The sequence below is a fragment of the Topomyia yanbarensis genome, chromosome 1, assembly GCF_030247195.1.
Source record: "Topomyia yanbarensis strain Yona2022 chromosome 1, ASM3024719v1, whole genome shotgun sequence".
Classification (NCBI taxonomy): Eukaryota; Metazoa; Arthropoda; class Insecta; order Diptera; family Culicidae; genus Topomyia; species Topomyia yanbarensis.
The window spans coordinates 158,942,885-158,960,848 of NC_080670.1; the positions used below are offsets into that span (position 1 = coordinate 158,942,885).

A 17,964-nucleotide genomic window follows, 5' to 3' on the forward strand; every position below is an offset into this window, starting at 1 on the left:
CTCACGGTGTCCGACAATACCACAATCTTTGCATTTGTGGCTCCTATGAGTGCAGTCTCGAACGAAATGCATTCCTCCACAGAACCAGCAGGGCGTTGAGGGAATGTTTTTGTCGGGTCCGGCTGTCTCCATTGGCGGTTTCTGTTGATGCTTTGAAAATTGTTGTTTTCGCTTGATGAAATTCACCGATGACAGTGATGCTGATGACTCGATCATTGCCGTGTCCCGCTTTAGGCACAACAATCGCTGACAGTCTTCCGAAAGATGATCGAGAGTGATGTCATCGCGTTCCTCAATTTTCGACAGTAGCCGCGTTCGTATTTCGCTGTCTCCTTCCGACTTTAGACCGCAAACAAACATAAGACATTTGATCTGCTCCTCGGTAAGTTTGCTTAGCTCAAATTCAACGCAGGTCTTGTTGATTCGACAAGCATATGTGACGTAATCGTCGGTCGGTTGTTTGGTAACCTGCAAACACCGATACCGTTTACTGATGACGGACTCTGCAGCGCCGAAAAGGATTTTTAGTTTTTCAACTGTATCAGTAAATTTGTAGTCCTTCGGCAATTTCGGTAGGATGTAACTCACATAACTTTCGTGCTCAGATGATCCGAGTTTTCGCATGAGCAAGCGGACTTTCGCTTCATCGTCCAGCCGTGCAGCATCTTGCTCGAACAAATCGTCGTATCTGCCGTACCATGCAGCGAAGGTTATGTTTCCATCCGGATCGTAGCGAAACTCTTTGATATTGTTTGCTAGTGAATCGAGAATCATTTCAAGGTTTGGGGGACCTGAATACTGATTGATGAGATGACACTCCGGAAGAAATCTTGCTGCTGCTGCATTAACTGTTGTTGCTGCTGCTGCATGAATACCTGTTGCTGCTGCATTAGCTGCTGAAAGAGATGGTAGGATGCTTCGGCGGAAGACGAACTGGTACTTGAAGATTGCTGCGCTGATGGTGGACCGTTGAAAAATGGAGCCGAATGCCGCTGATGATTTTGCTGCATTCCCGGGTGTTGTGGGTTTACTCCTGGCGGTAGTGGACCGCCTGGCAAGCCGTTTCCTGGCTGATGCTGCTCCGGATTGAGGTTAGATTCCGCCATGCTTCCCGTTTACACGTGGGTGATAAATATTGGCTTTCGAACGCCAATTTTACTAAATTCTCGTCGCCACTGTTGTGGGCCGTGTTCGGAGGTGACCGATAGAGAAGATTACACGACCCACATGTTAAAACATATACTTTATTAAAATATTACGCGGACGAAACAGAGTGGTAAAAAATACGCGTGTTACTGCTATTGAACTATATTACATTCTGACTAGCTAACCGGATGCTGTTCGGTGCGTCAACTGAGTGACAGGCGGGCTGCCATCAGTGAGCCCAGCAATTCCTATTGAGTTGTAGGGATGTCCACGTCTCCAACACAGTTAACGTATAGTATTCCTGTTCAGGAAAATGCTTAAAATCTGTCTTGACGTAGGCTTCGTCATCCTGTACCACGCAATCAAACTTCGTCAGCATATTCATGTACAGCTTCCGAGTTCGTTCTCTGGGCGATTTGTTTTACTTATTGTGATGATTTGGAGTCACCACCTCCTTGTAAATGAGTCGACAGTTCGGCTCATGTTATCGTGCATCGATTGTAGATCCCAACTTGCTTGCGAGGTTGGGTTGGGTTTCAACACTTTTATTACATTGGTGACCGTTGATTTGGCCACATTCAACAATTACCCAAACTTGGCGTGCGAGTTGTTCGTATTTTTGCGATGCGCGACCAAAGTTTTGCTCCGTTACTCGTCTTTCTTTGATGCCATTGTCTAAACTGAAGTTAAACGGGTATGCCCTATTCGCAGCCAAGTTAGCACTCGCTGGTCGGCCGAAATCTTGGAGATAGTTCACTTCACCGAATTGAATTTTTTTTATTTTGCGCTGTTTTACCCATCATTGATTTCGGATAGCTGTATTGATTTCACTGGCGGTAAATAAATAAAATCAGCTTAACCCTCTGGAAGTTGCGCTTATGGCCCACTTAACAAGCAGCCGCTGATGCCCTAAGACGATTTCGCTAGATTTTCAGAGCAGCGTGCATTCAGTGCACTAGCGCGACTGCCGGAAGGTTAAACTATTTGGATGTCCATTTTTGTTTCCTGAATTGCTATCAGATGCGGTCCGTTCTCACGGATCAGCTGCAGGCATTGTAATTCTTTCTCACTCACGCGAGAAGAAGCTTATCCGATGTCCAACTTTTCCGAGATAAGATGAGACGCAAAATTTTCCGTCTCCACAAATGGCATGAGAATAAATTTTCCGGATAAAGTTTTTTTTGATTTGTTCCTTCTCACCGGAGAAGGTGATAATATTTTAATTTCGTGGAAATCAATGAAACCGTCAAAATATATACTTAGTTTCAAAGAATAGCGGCAAAGAAGTACGACAGACTTGTTTTTTCGTGTTTTGGAATAGCGACAGCAAGGCAGCGAGCGCAAAAAGGATACCATGATCAACTCATTCGCTCATTCTCCAGCGGTTTTATTTATCCGGAGAAATAACACGTTATTTTTATCAGGAGAAGTTGTGTGAGTGCCAATAACTTTTCGTGTGAAAATGTGAGTTTTTATTGTCGCAGTAGCAAATTATCCGGACGCATTTACTCATATGAGCGATAAATGCAATGCCTGATCAGCTGTTTAAGCTCGTCAATGTTAGTTCGCAGGCCCCGAATAATCCTTTGAAATCCGAAGCATCTACTATCTCGACTGGCGAAAATCACAGACGAAGACAATGTTCATGACGAATGTGATGGCCAGCAAACTCTTGCTGGCTTCTTCCGCTGGTTCCAGGACGTGTTGGGATTATATCCAACTGGGAGATCGATGCTCTGATACTGCTGTTGTTGTTGCTGCGAAGTGCCTTCACCGACGGAAAACAAAGAGGGGGATGGCTACAGATAAATATCCGTGTGGCAGAGATATCCGTCTTCCCCCGGTCGATTGCTTCATTGTGAAGTTAGGAAGCTTCCTCCTCTTCGTTTCTTAATCGGTTACTTGTAAGATTCGTTCTGGATACATCTGAAACGGGAAAAGACGGTGAGCTGCAGGACGTTCATATCATCATTCTTTTGTTCTTCACAATTAGTATTATAAATCCCAATTCGGCGTCAAGATTACTGAAATATACCTATTTTTGCTTGTTCTACAGTGAGGATACACCACTATGTTGCCATAAATCAAATGTTCAAGTATTATACGATTTTCATACGATGAACCCTTAAATAATTGAATTTCGAATATCTCTCTTTCTTTCTTCCTATACAGAGTAAAAATGCGACCGGAAAACCAACGACTGTACTCTAATAATTACCACCCACCAACAAACAACGAAAACCACATATAAATCCAGCGAGGAACTACTATCACCAAATGTATATCCAATTGACATAGATATTGAAGCAGTGTCGACGACGACGACAACTGTGACACAGGACTAGGATAATAATCATCCCCAGCAGTGAGTGGAGGGCACTCGCTTGTTAACTGACGGTGGAGCGGACGGTCTGCTGATTAAATCAACCACCAGCAGACAGAAAGGATGGCCGAACAGCAGCAGCGTGATTCACTGTGTCCACGATTGATTGACTATCTGGCAATTGTGGGCGCCCGGTCGGTGGTCGCTTCTCGGCCTAGCAACGCAGCCGGGGTCCCCGGAATGCAAGCAGCTGGACCACATTCACCCCCACCGGTGCAGGTTCGTTTGCTAGGTTTGGTAATACGATTTAACTATACATAGTTGCTACGTTAAAAATTGCTTCCTATGAAAAGGATGTTTCAAAATCGTTCAATTAGGGTCATTCGTTGGACCAATGTTGAACGGCGTCCAGCAAATCGCTCAACAAGGCCATTTTGGACGGTGTTGTGATAATTGCAAACCATAATTTATATTGCAAAACCATTATTCGGACATCCCATGAAAATGTCAGGCTCTTCCAGAACGCTTTCATTGCCGAGAGCAAATTTTCCTCTTCGAAAAGAGGCGATATCACGCTTCTTGCTCTTCTTAATTTTTTGCTGCGGACAATCTGAAATTACTTGCTGTTATTCTGATGTTTGTCATTGCTCGGGTTCGCAGCACAATTGTTATTATCATAAATAATGATTAATATTATCCTTCGGGTATTACGAAATTTACTATTTTCAAGGCAACTCTCAACGGTATCCAACAGAAACATAAATTTTCATTGCCATTTTAACGGTGGAAGTGGTGAAAAGGTCGCCACACTGAATATAGATGGCTTAACGAAGCGTTCTCAAAAGGTCATTCAGTTTGTGCTAGTATGTTTAGATGAGGGATGTAATTGTAATGAAATAAAAGACCAATTAAAAAACTACGGCTAATTCAGCATTTGGCATTACAGTTCCAACAGGCTATAAATCACGCCTCTTATATATGGCGCGTTTTGTAAAATTTATACCTTTATAATACGATGAAAGCCGCTGGCTTGACCATGACACACGTTGATTCAATTAATCCTCTCCCATTTTTACTCAGATTCCAGAGCTGCTACGCCGCTATCCCCCTACGGACCACGCGGACTTTCCGCTGCCGCTGGATATGGTGTATTTTTGTCAGCCTGAAGGTTGCGTCAGTGTTGGTCCCCGGAGAACCGGTACGGCCGTAAGGGATGCGACTTCATTTGTGTTCATGCTTACCGACAAGGATTCGGGAAAAACTCGCTATGGAATTTGCGTGAATTTCTATCGACCTATGGAAAAGCATGTTCCTGGCGTTGGAGGAGGGGGCAATCCTGCCGGTGGCAGGAAAGGGCATAATTCGACCTTTCGAAGAGAGTCCTGGCGAAAAAGCATGGAGAAAAGCTCGGATTCAGCATTTTCAAGGTAGGTTAATGACATTCGATTACTTATGAAGCTCGATTGAAATACTATCATTATTCTAGTGATTATAGAAGTAGCAATATAGGACCCAGTGACTCCTCGGATCGGGATTGTCCTAGCCGGAGAGACTCGGATCCACCCAATACTTCATACTACGGAGGACCTCAACAACAGATACGACTGGGAGTGACTGGACCTTCGGCAGATTCGGAATCAGGGGGAAGTCACTCGCCGTCACCTCGTGCATCTCGTAAGCGTTCAAAAATTCGAAGTCAGTCACTCACCACTCTTTGCATTTTATCACATCATCCATTCCTGTCGACTTTCCGAGAGTGTTTGTATATTTTGAAGAAGCTTATTGACGCGAGCAATGACGCTTCAAGTCCGAAACGAGTCGGAGGCTCACGTCAAAGCGGACGGGATAGTGTGTGGAATGTCCTAACGAGTCAAGTTACGGACTCTACGCCGTCGGTTGTACTCCATGACGTGAAGGAGATTGAAACATGGATTTTGAGACTGTTATCGGCACCAGTTCCTGTGCCTGGTTCTACCAGGGTGGAGGTATACAACAATATTAATAATAACGACCGAATATATTTAAACTACTAATTTTTAACCTAGGTTGAAGTGCTGTCACCTGCGATTCATCAACCTTTAGTCTTTTCACTTCCGGATCACACCCGGTTCTCATTCGTGGACTTTCCACTTCACCTGCCCTTGGAGCTACTCGGTGTCGAAACGTGCCTCAAAGTGCTAACTCTGATCCTACTCGAGCACAAAATCATCATTCAGTCACGGGATTATAATGCTCTGTCGATGTCCGTGATGGCTTTAGTAAAACTAATTTATCCTTTGGAGTATATGTTTCCTGTGATTCCGCTGTTGCCGACCTGTATGGGAAGTGCCGAACAGCTACTGTTAGCACCAACTCCCTTCATAATCGGGCTTCCCGCTACGTTCCTACTTTATAAGAGGAATTTCAGGTACTTCTATACAATTGACCATAGAATATAACGCTGAATTTCTTTTTTTATCGGAAAAGACTTCCCGACGATGTATGGCTGGTGGATTTGGACTCGAATCGACTGACCCCCGCTTCGGGGGATGCTGAGCAAATTCCAGCTTTGCCAGAACCGGAAGGAACTGTACTAAAAAACCATTTGAAACAGGTAAGTGAACTTCTTCGAGCTCACTAGCTCTGCTACGCCTATTCCACTCGACCACCAATAGTAGACCCATGGTCAGTGCACGCAAGCTGCACAGCTGATCATCGATAGCACCTTCAGCTTTCCCACTGTCTACTTTACTCTAACCGTTTCTCATCTTCTATCCCTTTTCTGTCGCTTCCCTTTTCCGGGTACCTCAATATTCTCCATGAAAAAAACGTATGGCACCGCCAATCTTATATGTGCTTTTCGTTCTGGATATGATTACCATCTTCATCATCACTAAAATCTGTTGAAATGAGTGCAGGCTATGCAACTGATGGATCAAGCAGGAGTCGGTGTAAATATCTTGTTTTGTTGTTCTTAGATAATAGCTTATTAGCGTATGATTTCATTTAAAGACTTCGGAACCAAAGGATGGCGACAAAATTTTCAATTCTACTTTCAGTTGCCCAGTGAAATTGTTTCGATCTAATACATAGGCTTATCGGGCATTGTGGCGGGTTGAATTTTCGCCAATTAATTTGTCGAATTCGATAATGCATTTCGTCAAAAAAGCAATTCGAAGGCATGCAGAATAAGGTTGAGAGCTTCACTTCAAATGCTCTGCTAGCATGATTCTTTTGTATCTACGCAAGATTATATTGAATTTTCCATCTACCGGACGTGCATCATTGAGCTACACAAGAATGGTACATTTCTCGAGACAGTAAATCGGCCAAAATTCCGATATATAACGCATGTTGTGATAATACGATACATACAGTGCCACCTAGCGGCAAACATGCGAATTAGTGGGTTTTCTCTATGTGAATTGTCAAAAAATCCCATACAAACTTTAGACACGTTGGTCCGGTAGCTAGACTTGTCCGATTTACTTCAAATTTAGAGCAAGTACTCCTAGTGGGGCTATGAATCGAATCAGGGGTGGGCCGATTGAGTTTTCAAAAATTTATTATTTTTCCGGGCAGTCTATTTTACAGCATACTCCAATGTGCTCAGGACCAGTGCGCAGTATTAAGATTTCAGTGCATAGAAATTAACAAAATCGACTGTGTTCCCTTTAAAAAACCCAATGTTGCGAAAGCCTTCGCCATTGTTGCAGTGATGTGGCCTTCAAAACGAAGTTTTCTGTTGAATAACACTTCCAAGTCACGGATAGAATTCTCCCTCTGGATGACACAGGCTTGAATGATATAATCGCAAAAACTTAGAGTTGCAGAGCGTCGGAAACTTGTCACCTTACATTTATCGACGTTAATTTGCCGAAGTTGCCGTTGCAACAAGCACCATTCCTCTATATTGGCTATACCGTCTTGGAGCTCAACAGAATCGAGTACCGAGGCAATTGAACGAAAGATTTTCAGATCATCAGCATAGAGTAGTTGTTCAAACTTGATGCAGGTTCAGAGGTCGTTGATGAATAAGGAAAAGATCAGAGGCCCTAGGTGACTTTCTTGAGGCACACCGGTCGGTGTTTCGAATGCACTTGAGCGTGTGAAGTCAATTCTAACGAAAGCGGATCGTTGTGAGAGGTAAGAATGCAGCCATCTGGTTACCAATCCAGGGCGCTCCTGTTTCAAAATAACAATGCTTTCACGAAATCAAAATATATAGTGTCTAATTGTTGACGCTTCTTTATAACTGGAACTAGAAAGCTTGTGTACGTCATCATGTTCGAAGTGGCGGAACGTTTTTTTACAAATCCGTGTTGACGTTTGCCAATTATGCCGGAAGAAGCAGCGTACAGCGCATTGCAGACAAACTTTCCCAGAACTTTGCCCAGGCAGTTCAGCAGCGAGATTCATCTGTAGTTTTCGACATTGTGCGTAATTCTAGCCATATGAATAGGAACTATAGCAGCTTCTTTCCATACACTTGGGAAAATATTTTCTGAGATTGAACGCTGGAAAATAATACTTACTGGTGTGAAAATGTTTTATAAACGCAGGAGGCAAGTAATCCAGACCAGGTCCTTTCAACAGATCTGCGCTGGACAAAGAGCTCAATACATCGGCATCATTTACATTAGGAAATGGAAGGTCGATATTAAACGTTGACAATGTTTCAAGGTACTGTTGTGATGAACAGGAAGGTTGGTAAATATATCTCGGAGGTGATCTGCAGAAAGATCCACCGACTCGGCTGTGGACTGCGAATTTTTGTCTCGAAGATAAACATTTTCGGATATAAGACGGCGCCGGTGGTTGAGTGGTAAGCGTGACCGTCACTCATACCAATTTGCCTGGGCTCAATTCCAGCCGAGGTCGTTGAGATTTTTCTGAAAAAATCTGTGGTCACGTCTTTCTTCAGAAGGGAAGTAAAGCCGTTGGTCCCCGGTCTATGAGTTTGGTGGATCGATATCTAGTCCAGATAGTGAAGTCACCTCTCTGGCGTCGGTAAAGAAGAAGTTATCCAACTTCTTTTTTTATTTCTTATCGTCTTTGAGCAAGCTCGTACAGACTAGGTGATAACTTATATACTAATATTCATTACGGTGCAACATTATATTATACTAACAACAAAACATAACATAGTCAACAACAATTATTACGAATATCTAACACAATTCTATACCAGTAGTTGTTGAAACTCTCGAAAGTAAATTCCTTTCGGCCAAGTTGATGGATTCAGCGCTATGTCACGTAATTCCACATCAATTCCTACTTTGAACGACACATACGGCATCGTCGATGTATCCTTCCACGGTGGTACAAGTTTCTGCGCAGTAATCGTGTCTTCTATCTCCCCAATGCATTGTGAAACCATATCTATTACCTCTATCTATGGCAAGACTTTTCTACTGTTCTCTAGAAGATTTCTCGAGCCTTGTATTAGCTTAGTCGACGACAGTGGGGATGATTGAGATGAGTTTGAAACATTGAATGAGCCGGGAAAACCGGCCAGCGTTTGATGGATTCCAGCGATTTCATTCTTCAGCGCCGAAATTTCATCGTGCAAATCTGTTTCACACTTTTTAGCTCTTGGGTCAGTGTGCGTGCGGTAGCTGTGATGGCAGCGATGGTAGGAGCGGCGGTAGCAGCAACGGTGGATCGAGATGAAAAACTGGCGATATCAATTAGCTTGCGTCTATCCCGAAATACCTCCATATCGCAAACATTACACATTATTTCGCCACATGCAGTGCATAGCCAGTAGATATTGAAATTATTGTTGCAGCTGATCGCCTCAGAACCAGTGATAGAAGCGCATTTTAGATGATAAACATCTGATTCGTCCGAACAAAAGCCCTTACACACGATTGTTTCTTCATCGGGTGCGATCTTTGTGAAGCATTTGTTGCAAATTATTTTGACTCAACTGCGATTTCAAGAATGATAAAAACTGTTTTTGTAAATGCTCTTCTCTGCCACTAATGTATAATCACTTCATTGAACGTCAAAGAAATAGCAAACAGTAACAGAGTCAATTTGACAAGCAATTTTCAACAAAATTCACAGCGCGGAGCAGAAGCAAAACAATCGGGTACGAGTACGAAGAAGGGTTTACGGCGGAGGTCTACCTTCAGTATAGATGTCGGAGGCTCCATCAGTTCGAACACGTCCGTGTCGTTAACGAAAGCTGGATCGAGAGTTCGTCCATTCACATTGCTAAGAGAACAGATTTGATACAAGCCGCCAGCGACCAATGTCTCTTGCTCTGATGTTGCATTTTTAGGAAGGTAGCACTTATAATCGTCTTCGAAAATCCACCGGAAATGAGAGAGATTGTAATCACCTATAACAAATACATTGTCGCGCCTATTAGCTTTGTCCAGGCTTTGGACAGCAAAGGAGTGGACGTTGTACAAGTCAGGATCGCTGTTTGGCCTCAGATAAATGTAGCAAATATATAACGATCTACCTGACAGTTTAACGTGTACAACTTGCTCCAAACGTTCACATCCTTAGTACAATTCCAGTTACACGTTTCTTTATCGCTATAAGAACGCCACGCCTGCGCCGTATATGACTGGTAGAAGAGTTGCGATCGCATCGGTAGATTGTGTAGTTCGTCGTTAGCTCAGCGTTTAATGTATCTTCACGTAGCCAGGTTACGGTGAGAACGATAATGTCGTAGTCATAGGAAGAGAAGGCATGCAATAAGGCCTGCGTGTTTGTTCTCATTCCACGAACGTTCTGGTAGTAGACGGTCAGGAAATCGGATCTTGTACGCGACGGTGTGCTATGAACCAAGAGGATTTCAGGGATAGGATTTTCATTTGAAGCAAAATACTTGCCTGAGATGGAAGCTCGGAAGATCCCCTCACGACCTCTGAACTCAGGGCCGGGACGACTAATCTGGCTGGTAGCGCGCCTGCGTCGGAGTGCTCGAGGCCTTCCGCATTACTGTATAACAGGCGTCCCCGGTGATGGCAGCGCTGCGTGGGTTTGTAAATGTGATCTTGGCGATGGCATGGAAATTATGCTTCAGTACAAGTAACGGAAGATTACCCGAGGGCACGCTAGAAACCGAGTGGTTTTCAAAAAGCGAACTGTCATGTAAAGCAATATACTCGTCTGAGAAGGGATTTGTCGTCCAATTATCTTGAATTGTGAATTACAAAATCTTCGATACCCATATTGATAGGGTTTGGTTCACAGATTTCATCCACTTCGCTTCGAATTAAGTCTATAACAACGTATTGCTAGTGTGGTTAAAAACAATTTAATCGCTAGCTTATACCTTAATTTATTAGTATGGAAACCCAAAAAAAGCTTCGTTAAGCATGTGACAGCATCTGCCTACCGAATTATTATGGTCATAATTCTTGAATGAATATCGACACAGTTAACATATTGCGCCAATAAATCGAAAACAAACATTCTTTGCAAGAAAGCATTCAGCAGTATTCCGTTTCAAAAAGACCAATGATGCAAAAACCTGTTGTGGTAGGTGAAAGGAAGTATTCTGTCAAATCACACTTACAAGTTATAGTTAGAACCCAAACTCTCGAGGACACAGAATTGAAGGGTATATGCCCGATGCCTTAGAATTGTTGTCGCCCACAGCTCAACGCTTGCATTAAAAAGGAAATACGTTCACCGATTTTTCATGCGATTATACTAACACCGGAAAACCATCAATACATTTAATTAGGCTATATACACTAAGAAACGAAAATATGCATAGTTAGCATACTTTCTATTCCCGTCTCTTTTGTTCTGCTGTGATTTTTATGCATTTTCTAGCATATACTTTTAGTAAGCATTCAATGAGAGGATGGACCGTAACAGTTCAATGCATAAAAGGTACAGCAGAAGAAACGAGAGGCAGATAGAAAAATATGCTATCGATGACTAAACATAGTTCTGCGTGTACAGAAAACATTTGACAGCTCCATCAGTTTGTTTACAGCGGCCATGGCAAAATAAATGGAACAACTACGTTTGATGTTTTGTAATTATCATCGGTTCCATCCCGAAGCGAAGAAGTCCGTCATCGTTGCGCACTTTGTGGTTGCCGAATACAGCCGAGTACCCATATACAAAATCCTTGTAGACCTGAAGAAAGATACCTTTCGGTACCTTGCGCTGACACGAAAAACGGAATACCAGGTGACGAACTTCTTACGCGCCTTGAGCCGGAAAGTCGGTATGACCGGCCAGACAGACAAAAAATATTTGCTTAACATGGGCACCGTCACGAGGAAGCGGAAGCCGATACCGGTCGTGTCGGACGTACAAGCGAGAACCCAAAAGTACCGGCTTTAGGGTGCTAGTCAAGGATATCTTCCCTGTGAAGCGCAACGTGATTGTGATCACGAAGAGACGTACCCGACACTCGACGTCAATAACTGGTAGGGGACTACCTATTTCAAACCCCCCCCCCCCCCCAGGAGCAGTGACGCAAAGTACATCTCCCATATGAAGTTCCCAAAGAAGGTTCTCATGAAGCTGACAACCAGTGAGAAGGGGATGTCAAAGCCGCTCTTCTTTTCTTCGCAACTTGCGGTCAACAGGAATAGCGCGATATGCTTACCAGAAGTTGCGAGCTTCATTAGAAACACCACCCGAAAGACGACCCGATGTCGTGTTCTGGCTGGACCCGGCCTCGGCGCACTACGCGAAGTGGTCGCTGAAGGAGGTATGGTGTTTGAAGATCTAAGTCATCCTCAAGAATGCCAGGAACTAAATGCATTTGCTGACCACTCCTAGAGGTTCTGGAAATGTTTTAATATTCTTATCAAACCTGAAGTTGGAAAAAAATCCAAGGGTTATTTTTGATGTTTCGAATGATGAGTATTCTGAAGAAGTTACGGCAGAAAAATTCATTAAGTTTTTTTATCAACAGCTTTGAAGAGATCGACCAAGCGATTCCATCACCTAAAGGGCCATCGGTGAAAAAGAGGCAGTTATGTTCTATCTTTTGACAGTTCTATCACTGAGAACTGATATACAAGTAAAGTTTTCAACTTGTGTAAGAAATAAAACTGTCGCTTTGAAATGACAACGACAAGTGGCAAATTACAACTGGCGCTTCGATCTACCAGCAATCCCTTTTTGGAGTTGTGTGCAAACTTGGATACAATGGTGACTTACGCATGCGAACCTGTATGCGATGGTGATTTTCAACGTATTTTCATTTAATAAATACGATAAATGTTATCTTAAGCGGCAAATGACGGCAGCTGAAGCTCGTAGAGACCTTGGACTTTATAACTACAAAGGGAATAAAGTGGGGAAAGGGGGGGGGGGGTTGTTTCGACAGACATATAAAACAATGAAAAATAATATATAATTCACGTGAAATACAGTCGTGATTTTAGTTGGACCTCCGCTAGTTGGACTATTGCTCAAGTAAAAAGCATCTGAACGTCAAAATCTCATTTCAAATTGACTTTGACAATCTATCTAACAATCTTTTACACTACTAATGTCTTCTTTGGAGAGTTTTTGACATTTGTCAGTCGGTCCAACTAGCGAATTACGACTGTAGTTGCTAGTTCGCTTGAGAATTTTTGAGTAATCTAAAGAAATGTGTAAATATTTTCTTGTTTTTGAATTCAAATATAATATTTTCGAATGAGAATAAATTTACAAAGTAATTTTATTCAGATACCTGGCGTGTCTAGTCCTTTCTGAAGTTTTCCAACTTGTAGTTAAGTCATAAGGCAGTGCTTATTCTTTGCAAGTGATATTACGTAAGAGCGATTTGAACTTCCGCTGATTTTTTGAACGCTTTCTTACGAAAGCGAGAAAACTTTTTTCTTTTACCATCACCTTCAAGATTCTACTTTTTCTCGATCTGCTTTGATATACGTAAATATCGTTCTCTCCATGATTTCTTTATGGAACGTTTCTGCCAAAAGATAGAACTGATCTAGATCAGTTTCTAACAAAGTTGTCAAAATAATGCTCATTTCCATCCAAGATACTTTGCTGAAGACACTAAGCCCCCAGGATTCATACCTGGGGCGCTAGAGGTTGTGAGTGTCGAAAGTAGCATTCTGCCCCACTGTGCGTCGTCCATAAGTGAATCGAAACGAACTGTGGTAGATAATTCTAGTATAGTGCTTTCCGATAAAGCAGATTCGTATGACGCTGGACAAGTCAAAAACAAGCGTTATAATAGCCGGAGAGGTATCCGTCTCGTTTGTGGCGTTAGACGGATTGTTCGACATAGTTAAGAGATCTCATGCTTCTTGGCTTCGCGGATACCAATCATTTTAACATTTCTTAAACGCTATATTCTTGGTTCTTATAATGATGTACATTGAAGATCCAATAAATATATACTATAAAGAAGCATTCCTCTGATTCTCAATCTCATTGATTTGTTATTATTTACTATTTTTGCAGAAAATGTAAAAGGAAACTTATCAAGCACTACACACCAATTTATTTTGCTGAAACTTCTCAGCAAAACTGGATTTGCTAAGAGATCAGCTTTGAAATTTTGCTTTCGCTAATTTTTAGTAAAGCCCATTATTTTGACGAAAATCAGCAAATCTATAGAATTTGATTGCTAAAACAATCAGTGAAAGAATGGCAATTTTGCTGAGTTCCAGCAAATCAAACTGACATTTCAGCGAATTTAGACAGTTTTGAATTGCTGTAATTTCAGCGAAATATTTCCCAGTCAAAAAGGGCAAGTTGCTGGTTGACGGAGGGTTTGTGCCAACTCGGATGCGCTAATTGCCCTTCAATTTGCCAGTAAATCGTTGGCAATTAGGGGGCTATTTCAAATGCAACATTTGGGCGATTTGCCGCCGTCATTTTTTGCCGCTCTACCCGCCCTTAAATCGCCCCCAAATCCCCCCAGGGAACGCACCATTTAATCACCCTTACTCACAGAGAAAAAAATTCTTAGGAACAAATGCAATTTGCGAATGAGATTTGAAGGCAATTTCAATACTTTGACAAATTTTCTGGCGGCGGAAATGAACTTGGCTGTTTTTCGCGTTTTTTCATCATGGCGGTTCATGTTTGGCTTAAACTTAGAATTGTTTTTTTTAACAATTGGTATGTTCTCGATTGAATTTTGTTTGTTTCGTGCACTTCATTAAGCCAACGAATGTGGGAAATTGTGGAATCGTGTGTAAGTATCATAGAACAAGATCTCTGACCCAAAATCTTAATGAACGTCCGATTGTGGTAAGTTTTGGTGTGCAATATCATTTTCACCATTGATTCTTCGTATAGTTTGGTAGCGTTTCTGTGAGTAGATAATGAATCCGAAAATAAATTATTGGAATTATTTGTAATTTTCATATTAGGCAACAAAGGGCAAAAAGATGGCGCGTTCCTTGGGCGATTTGGGGCGATTTAAAGGTCGGTAGGGCGGCAAAAAAAAATGACGGCGGCGAATCACCCAAATGTTGCATTTGAAATAGCCCCCTAATTGCCAGCAATTTGCTGGCAAATTGAAGGGCAATTAGCGCATCCAAATTGGCAAATTGCCCCCCGTTAGCCAGCAACTTGCCCTTTTTGACCGGGTTTTTGCTGGAAGTATTGCTGATGTTTCAGCAGGGCAAAATTCAGCAAAATTTTGCTGATACTCGGCAATCAAAATTTAGTGTGTACTAGAAAAACTCATAGTAAGAGAACTGCGGTGAGAAAAACAGCATTTTTAGCAACGTATGTCCCGGCATTGTATGGCAACACGTCCAATGTTATATAATTGCCTATAGTGTTCGATTGGATTCGTTTTTTGACAGCTAAACGCGAATCCAATCGATTCAAAATGGAGTCTCCGCAGTTCTCTTTCTAGAGTTTTTCTAGTGTGTACATATTTAGACTCACCGTGGAAATGAGCGTGAACATGTGTTGAATAAATATCTTTCTTTGTTCTCGGTGGACGATGTCGTGAACAATTGCAGTCGCGATCAACGATATCACGCTCAACTGACAGTTTACAATTTGTCGGAATGCAATCTGGCGAACGTTCACCGTGAACAGCGAAAACATTTGTATTCACCACTCCGCATCGATTCCGTCCATTATTGCGTTGACAGTTTCGATGAACAAGGAAAATATTCACTGCAAACCTATTTCATTGGAATATTTAAAATGATCGGGGAATATGAATATTATTGCATCGATTCAATTAATTGTGCATGGATTCGCCAAGTATATTAATGTATTATTATTTAGTTCCATTTTCATCAATTTCTATGCGCCAATAAGTGAAACATCAAAAAACCAATTTGGTGCGCTTCAAGTTCACATTCATTTTCACCAAAGGTGTAAATAGGCATTAAGTAGATAAAAAGTCTACGCTAAGCGTCAACTTCTCATTTGCTGTCTTTCTTCATCGTTTCGATCCTAATTGAACTTTTTCAAGAAATTAAATCCATGATGAAAAATCGAGTGCTTTTAGTATCTTTTTCTCTTCTACATGGATTTGCTTCGTTTCATTGCAACATTGCATTGCAATTGTTTTCTAATTCAGTCACACTGTACATTGCACAGTCACACAGTACATGTTCAAAAAAAATTTAAATTATTGCAGTTGCTCACCTTCCTGATGATTACATATAAGGGAGCAGCATAAAATTAATACAAATACATATGTTAGCCGAATTTTACTTCAAGTTCCTTACAATTAACGCTATTGTTTGGAGAAAATCTTGTTCGCCATTTTGCAGTGTTTTCTTTCATTACAGTAGGTTTGAGGTAGTGTATTTAGTTGCACAATTTATTCATTTCGGCTAACAGCATTACTATATTTAATTACTGATTCAATAGAAATGTATTGCATAGAGTATTTTAGTACCACTTACTAGCTTACAATTGTTTCATACATCTACCAAAATTTTAAGTATCTAAAAAAGTCGATGCTTCCAGGCGTTGAGTTCCATGACAACAAGTCACCAAGTTGCTTCAGCACAGCCCGGTCAACTCACGCAACCAGGATCGAATCGTGAAAGTTTCAGTGGACCTAACACCGCACATCAAACGTACGATATACTTAAATTTTAATTTAATTGGCCGCTCATTAAACAAACACCATTTTTTATTGTGATTAACAGTTTTCCCCAGCCTTTACAAGTGCCCGGATCTACAAGCAATAGTCAACGGAGTTCATTCTCCGGAGCCTCGGGGACACCCCGTCAACCAAGTCCTGTTGGACAAACTCCACCGAATCCGTTTCTTTATGGCACCGATGTTGACTCGGTAGATGTAGCGACCCGCGTCGCTATGGTTCGGTTCTTCAACTCACAAAACACGCTAGCCAACTTTACGGAACATACGCGAACGCTTCGTTTATATCCCCGTCCGGTGGTGGCGTTCCAAATCAACAGCTTTCTACGTTCGCGACCAAGGGCTTCCAATTTCCTCAATAAATTTGCACGAACACAAGCCGTTGAGTGGTTAGCAGAATGGTCGTTAACTCCAACAAACGTAGCCTTCTTGAGGGTTCAAACAGGAGTGCTAGATCCAGGGCAGGTCGGCGATAAACCAAAATGGTACTCACACACTCTGACACCTATCAAATTTCCCGTATGGGATGATAACGGATCACTCAATGGTGCCCTCAAGAGTCTCCAGCAACATGAAAGTCAACCGACCGACGAAAGTGGATCTGATTCTGAGGCAGCAGAAAGCACCAGTTCTTCGTATTCTTCATTGAGTGACTTCGTTTCGGAGATGGTTTCCTCGGACCTTTCACCTAGCTTACACGATGTCTATGGAAACCAGCATCACGTGCACATAGCGCCCAAAACCATGTCATCGAATCTCGATCCGAAGCTGGTTTATCGACCGCCGAGTTCCTTGCGCTATCCGGAAGGTATGAAACCCATCAAACCCGAAACTGACGATGTCGATCGCCCGGATTCTCCGGCATCGAGCTCCTCGAGCCGTTCGGATCTCAGCAGTCCTAGCTTCAATCGAGATTCGGAGTTTGAATTCAATCCAAAGGCACGTAGTGAAGCACAGGTGATTGCTAAACCGGTAAAAGAGTCTCAAGGGAGCTTCGAAAATGAGTCGGATTCAAATTCGACAACCACGCCAAAAACTATAGTATCGAAAGAGAGTGGAGGATCGTTAGATACGGATCCGAAGAAAGGTAGGCTGGGAAAGATTCCTCCTCCATTATCCCCGAATCTTGCAAAACAGCACAGTGGAAGCAATATTCTAGCTAGAACTTCAAGTTCCGGTTCAACCGGATCGAGCAGTCATCCTCCCTCTCTGGGATCGGCTGGATCCCAGCGGCAAAGCTCACAAGGCTCTCTGTTTGAAGTATTGACCACGCAAGCGAAGGAGTTGGTTCGTGAAACTACACGGCAAAGTAGCCAGGACGGGTTATTGGCCCACGTAGACAAGGTAAGACAGCGTGGCCCACTCCAACAAGAAGCGTAGTAGTGAACTCCCTTTGTTTCATCTATTTGATGTATCTGTCTTACCTGTTAAAATACAGATTGATTTTTTTTTCTTTTTCTTTTACATTTTTACCAAAA

At 42.3% G+C, this 17,964-nt stretch overlaps 2 protein-coding genes across 6 annotated transcripts in view; one reads left to right on the forward strand and one right to left on the reverse strand.

Annotated features, from left to right (window-relative positions):
- The window catches only part of LOC131678967 (MAP kinase-activating death domain protein), a 67,022-nt gene that overhangs the window by 21,058 nt on the left and 28,000 nt on the right, over nucleotides 1-17,964 (forward strand). For 3 of the 5 annotated variants that reach the window (XM_058959439.1, XM_058959476.1, XM_058959467.1), the window contains exons 2-9: nucleotides 3,319-3,748; nucleotides 4,550-4,896; nucleotides 4,956-5,454; nucleotides 5,515-5,876; nucleotides 5,936-6,062; nucleotides 6,367-6,399; nucleotides 16,349-16,461; nucleotides 16,534-17,830. In XM_058959439.1, the coding sequence (XP_058815422.1) occupies nucleotides 3,593-3,748; nucleotides 4,550-4,896; nucleotides 4,956-5,454; nucleotides 5,515-5,876; nucleotides 5,936-6,062; nucleotides 6,367-6,399; nucleotides 16,349-16,461; nucleotides 16,534-17,830 (2,934 nt within the window). In that variant the 5' untranslated portion in view covers nucleotides 3,319-3,592. The remainder of the gene's footprint in view (nucleotides 1-3,318; nucleotides 3,749-4,549; nucleotides 4,897-4,955; nucleotides 5,455-5,514; nucleotides 5,877-5,935; nucleotides 6,063-6,366; nucleotides 6,400-16,348; nucleotides 16,462-16,533; nucleotides 17,831-17,964) is intronic. The other 2 variants (XM_058959450.1, XM_058959460.1) reach the window with 2 other exon arrangements.
- On the reverse strand, nucleotides 2-1,106 carry LOC131676045 (uncharacterized). The gene is made up of 3 exons (XM_058955173.1): nucleotides 800-1,106; nucleotides 71-755; nucleotides 2-26 (listed from the first exon to the last, which is right to left on the reverse strand). The coding sequence occupies exons 1-3, from the start codon at nucleotides 1,104-1,106 to the stop codon at nucleotides 2-4; spliced, it is 1,017 nt and encodes a 338-aa protein (XP_058811156.1).

Excerpts from the sequence above, each read along its gene's own strand:
- LOC131676045 (XM_058955173.1), bottom strand. The coding sequence starts at position 1,106 with ATGGCGGAATCTAACCTCAATCCGGAGCAGCATCAGCCAGGAAACGGC. Across the intron at positions 756-799 it reads GAGTGTCATCTCATCAATCA|CAAACAATATCAAAGAGTTT; the intron begins GTATTCAGGTCC and ends TCGATTCACTAG. Across the intron at positions 27-70 it reads TGCTGGTTCTGTGGAGGAAT|ATTGTGGTATTGTCGGACAC; the intron begins GCATTTCGTTCG and ends ACAAATGCAAAG.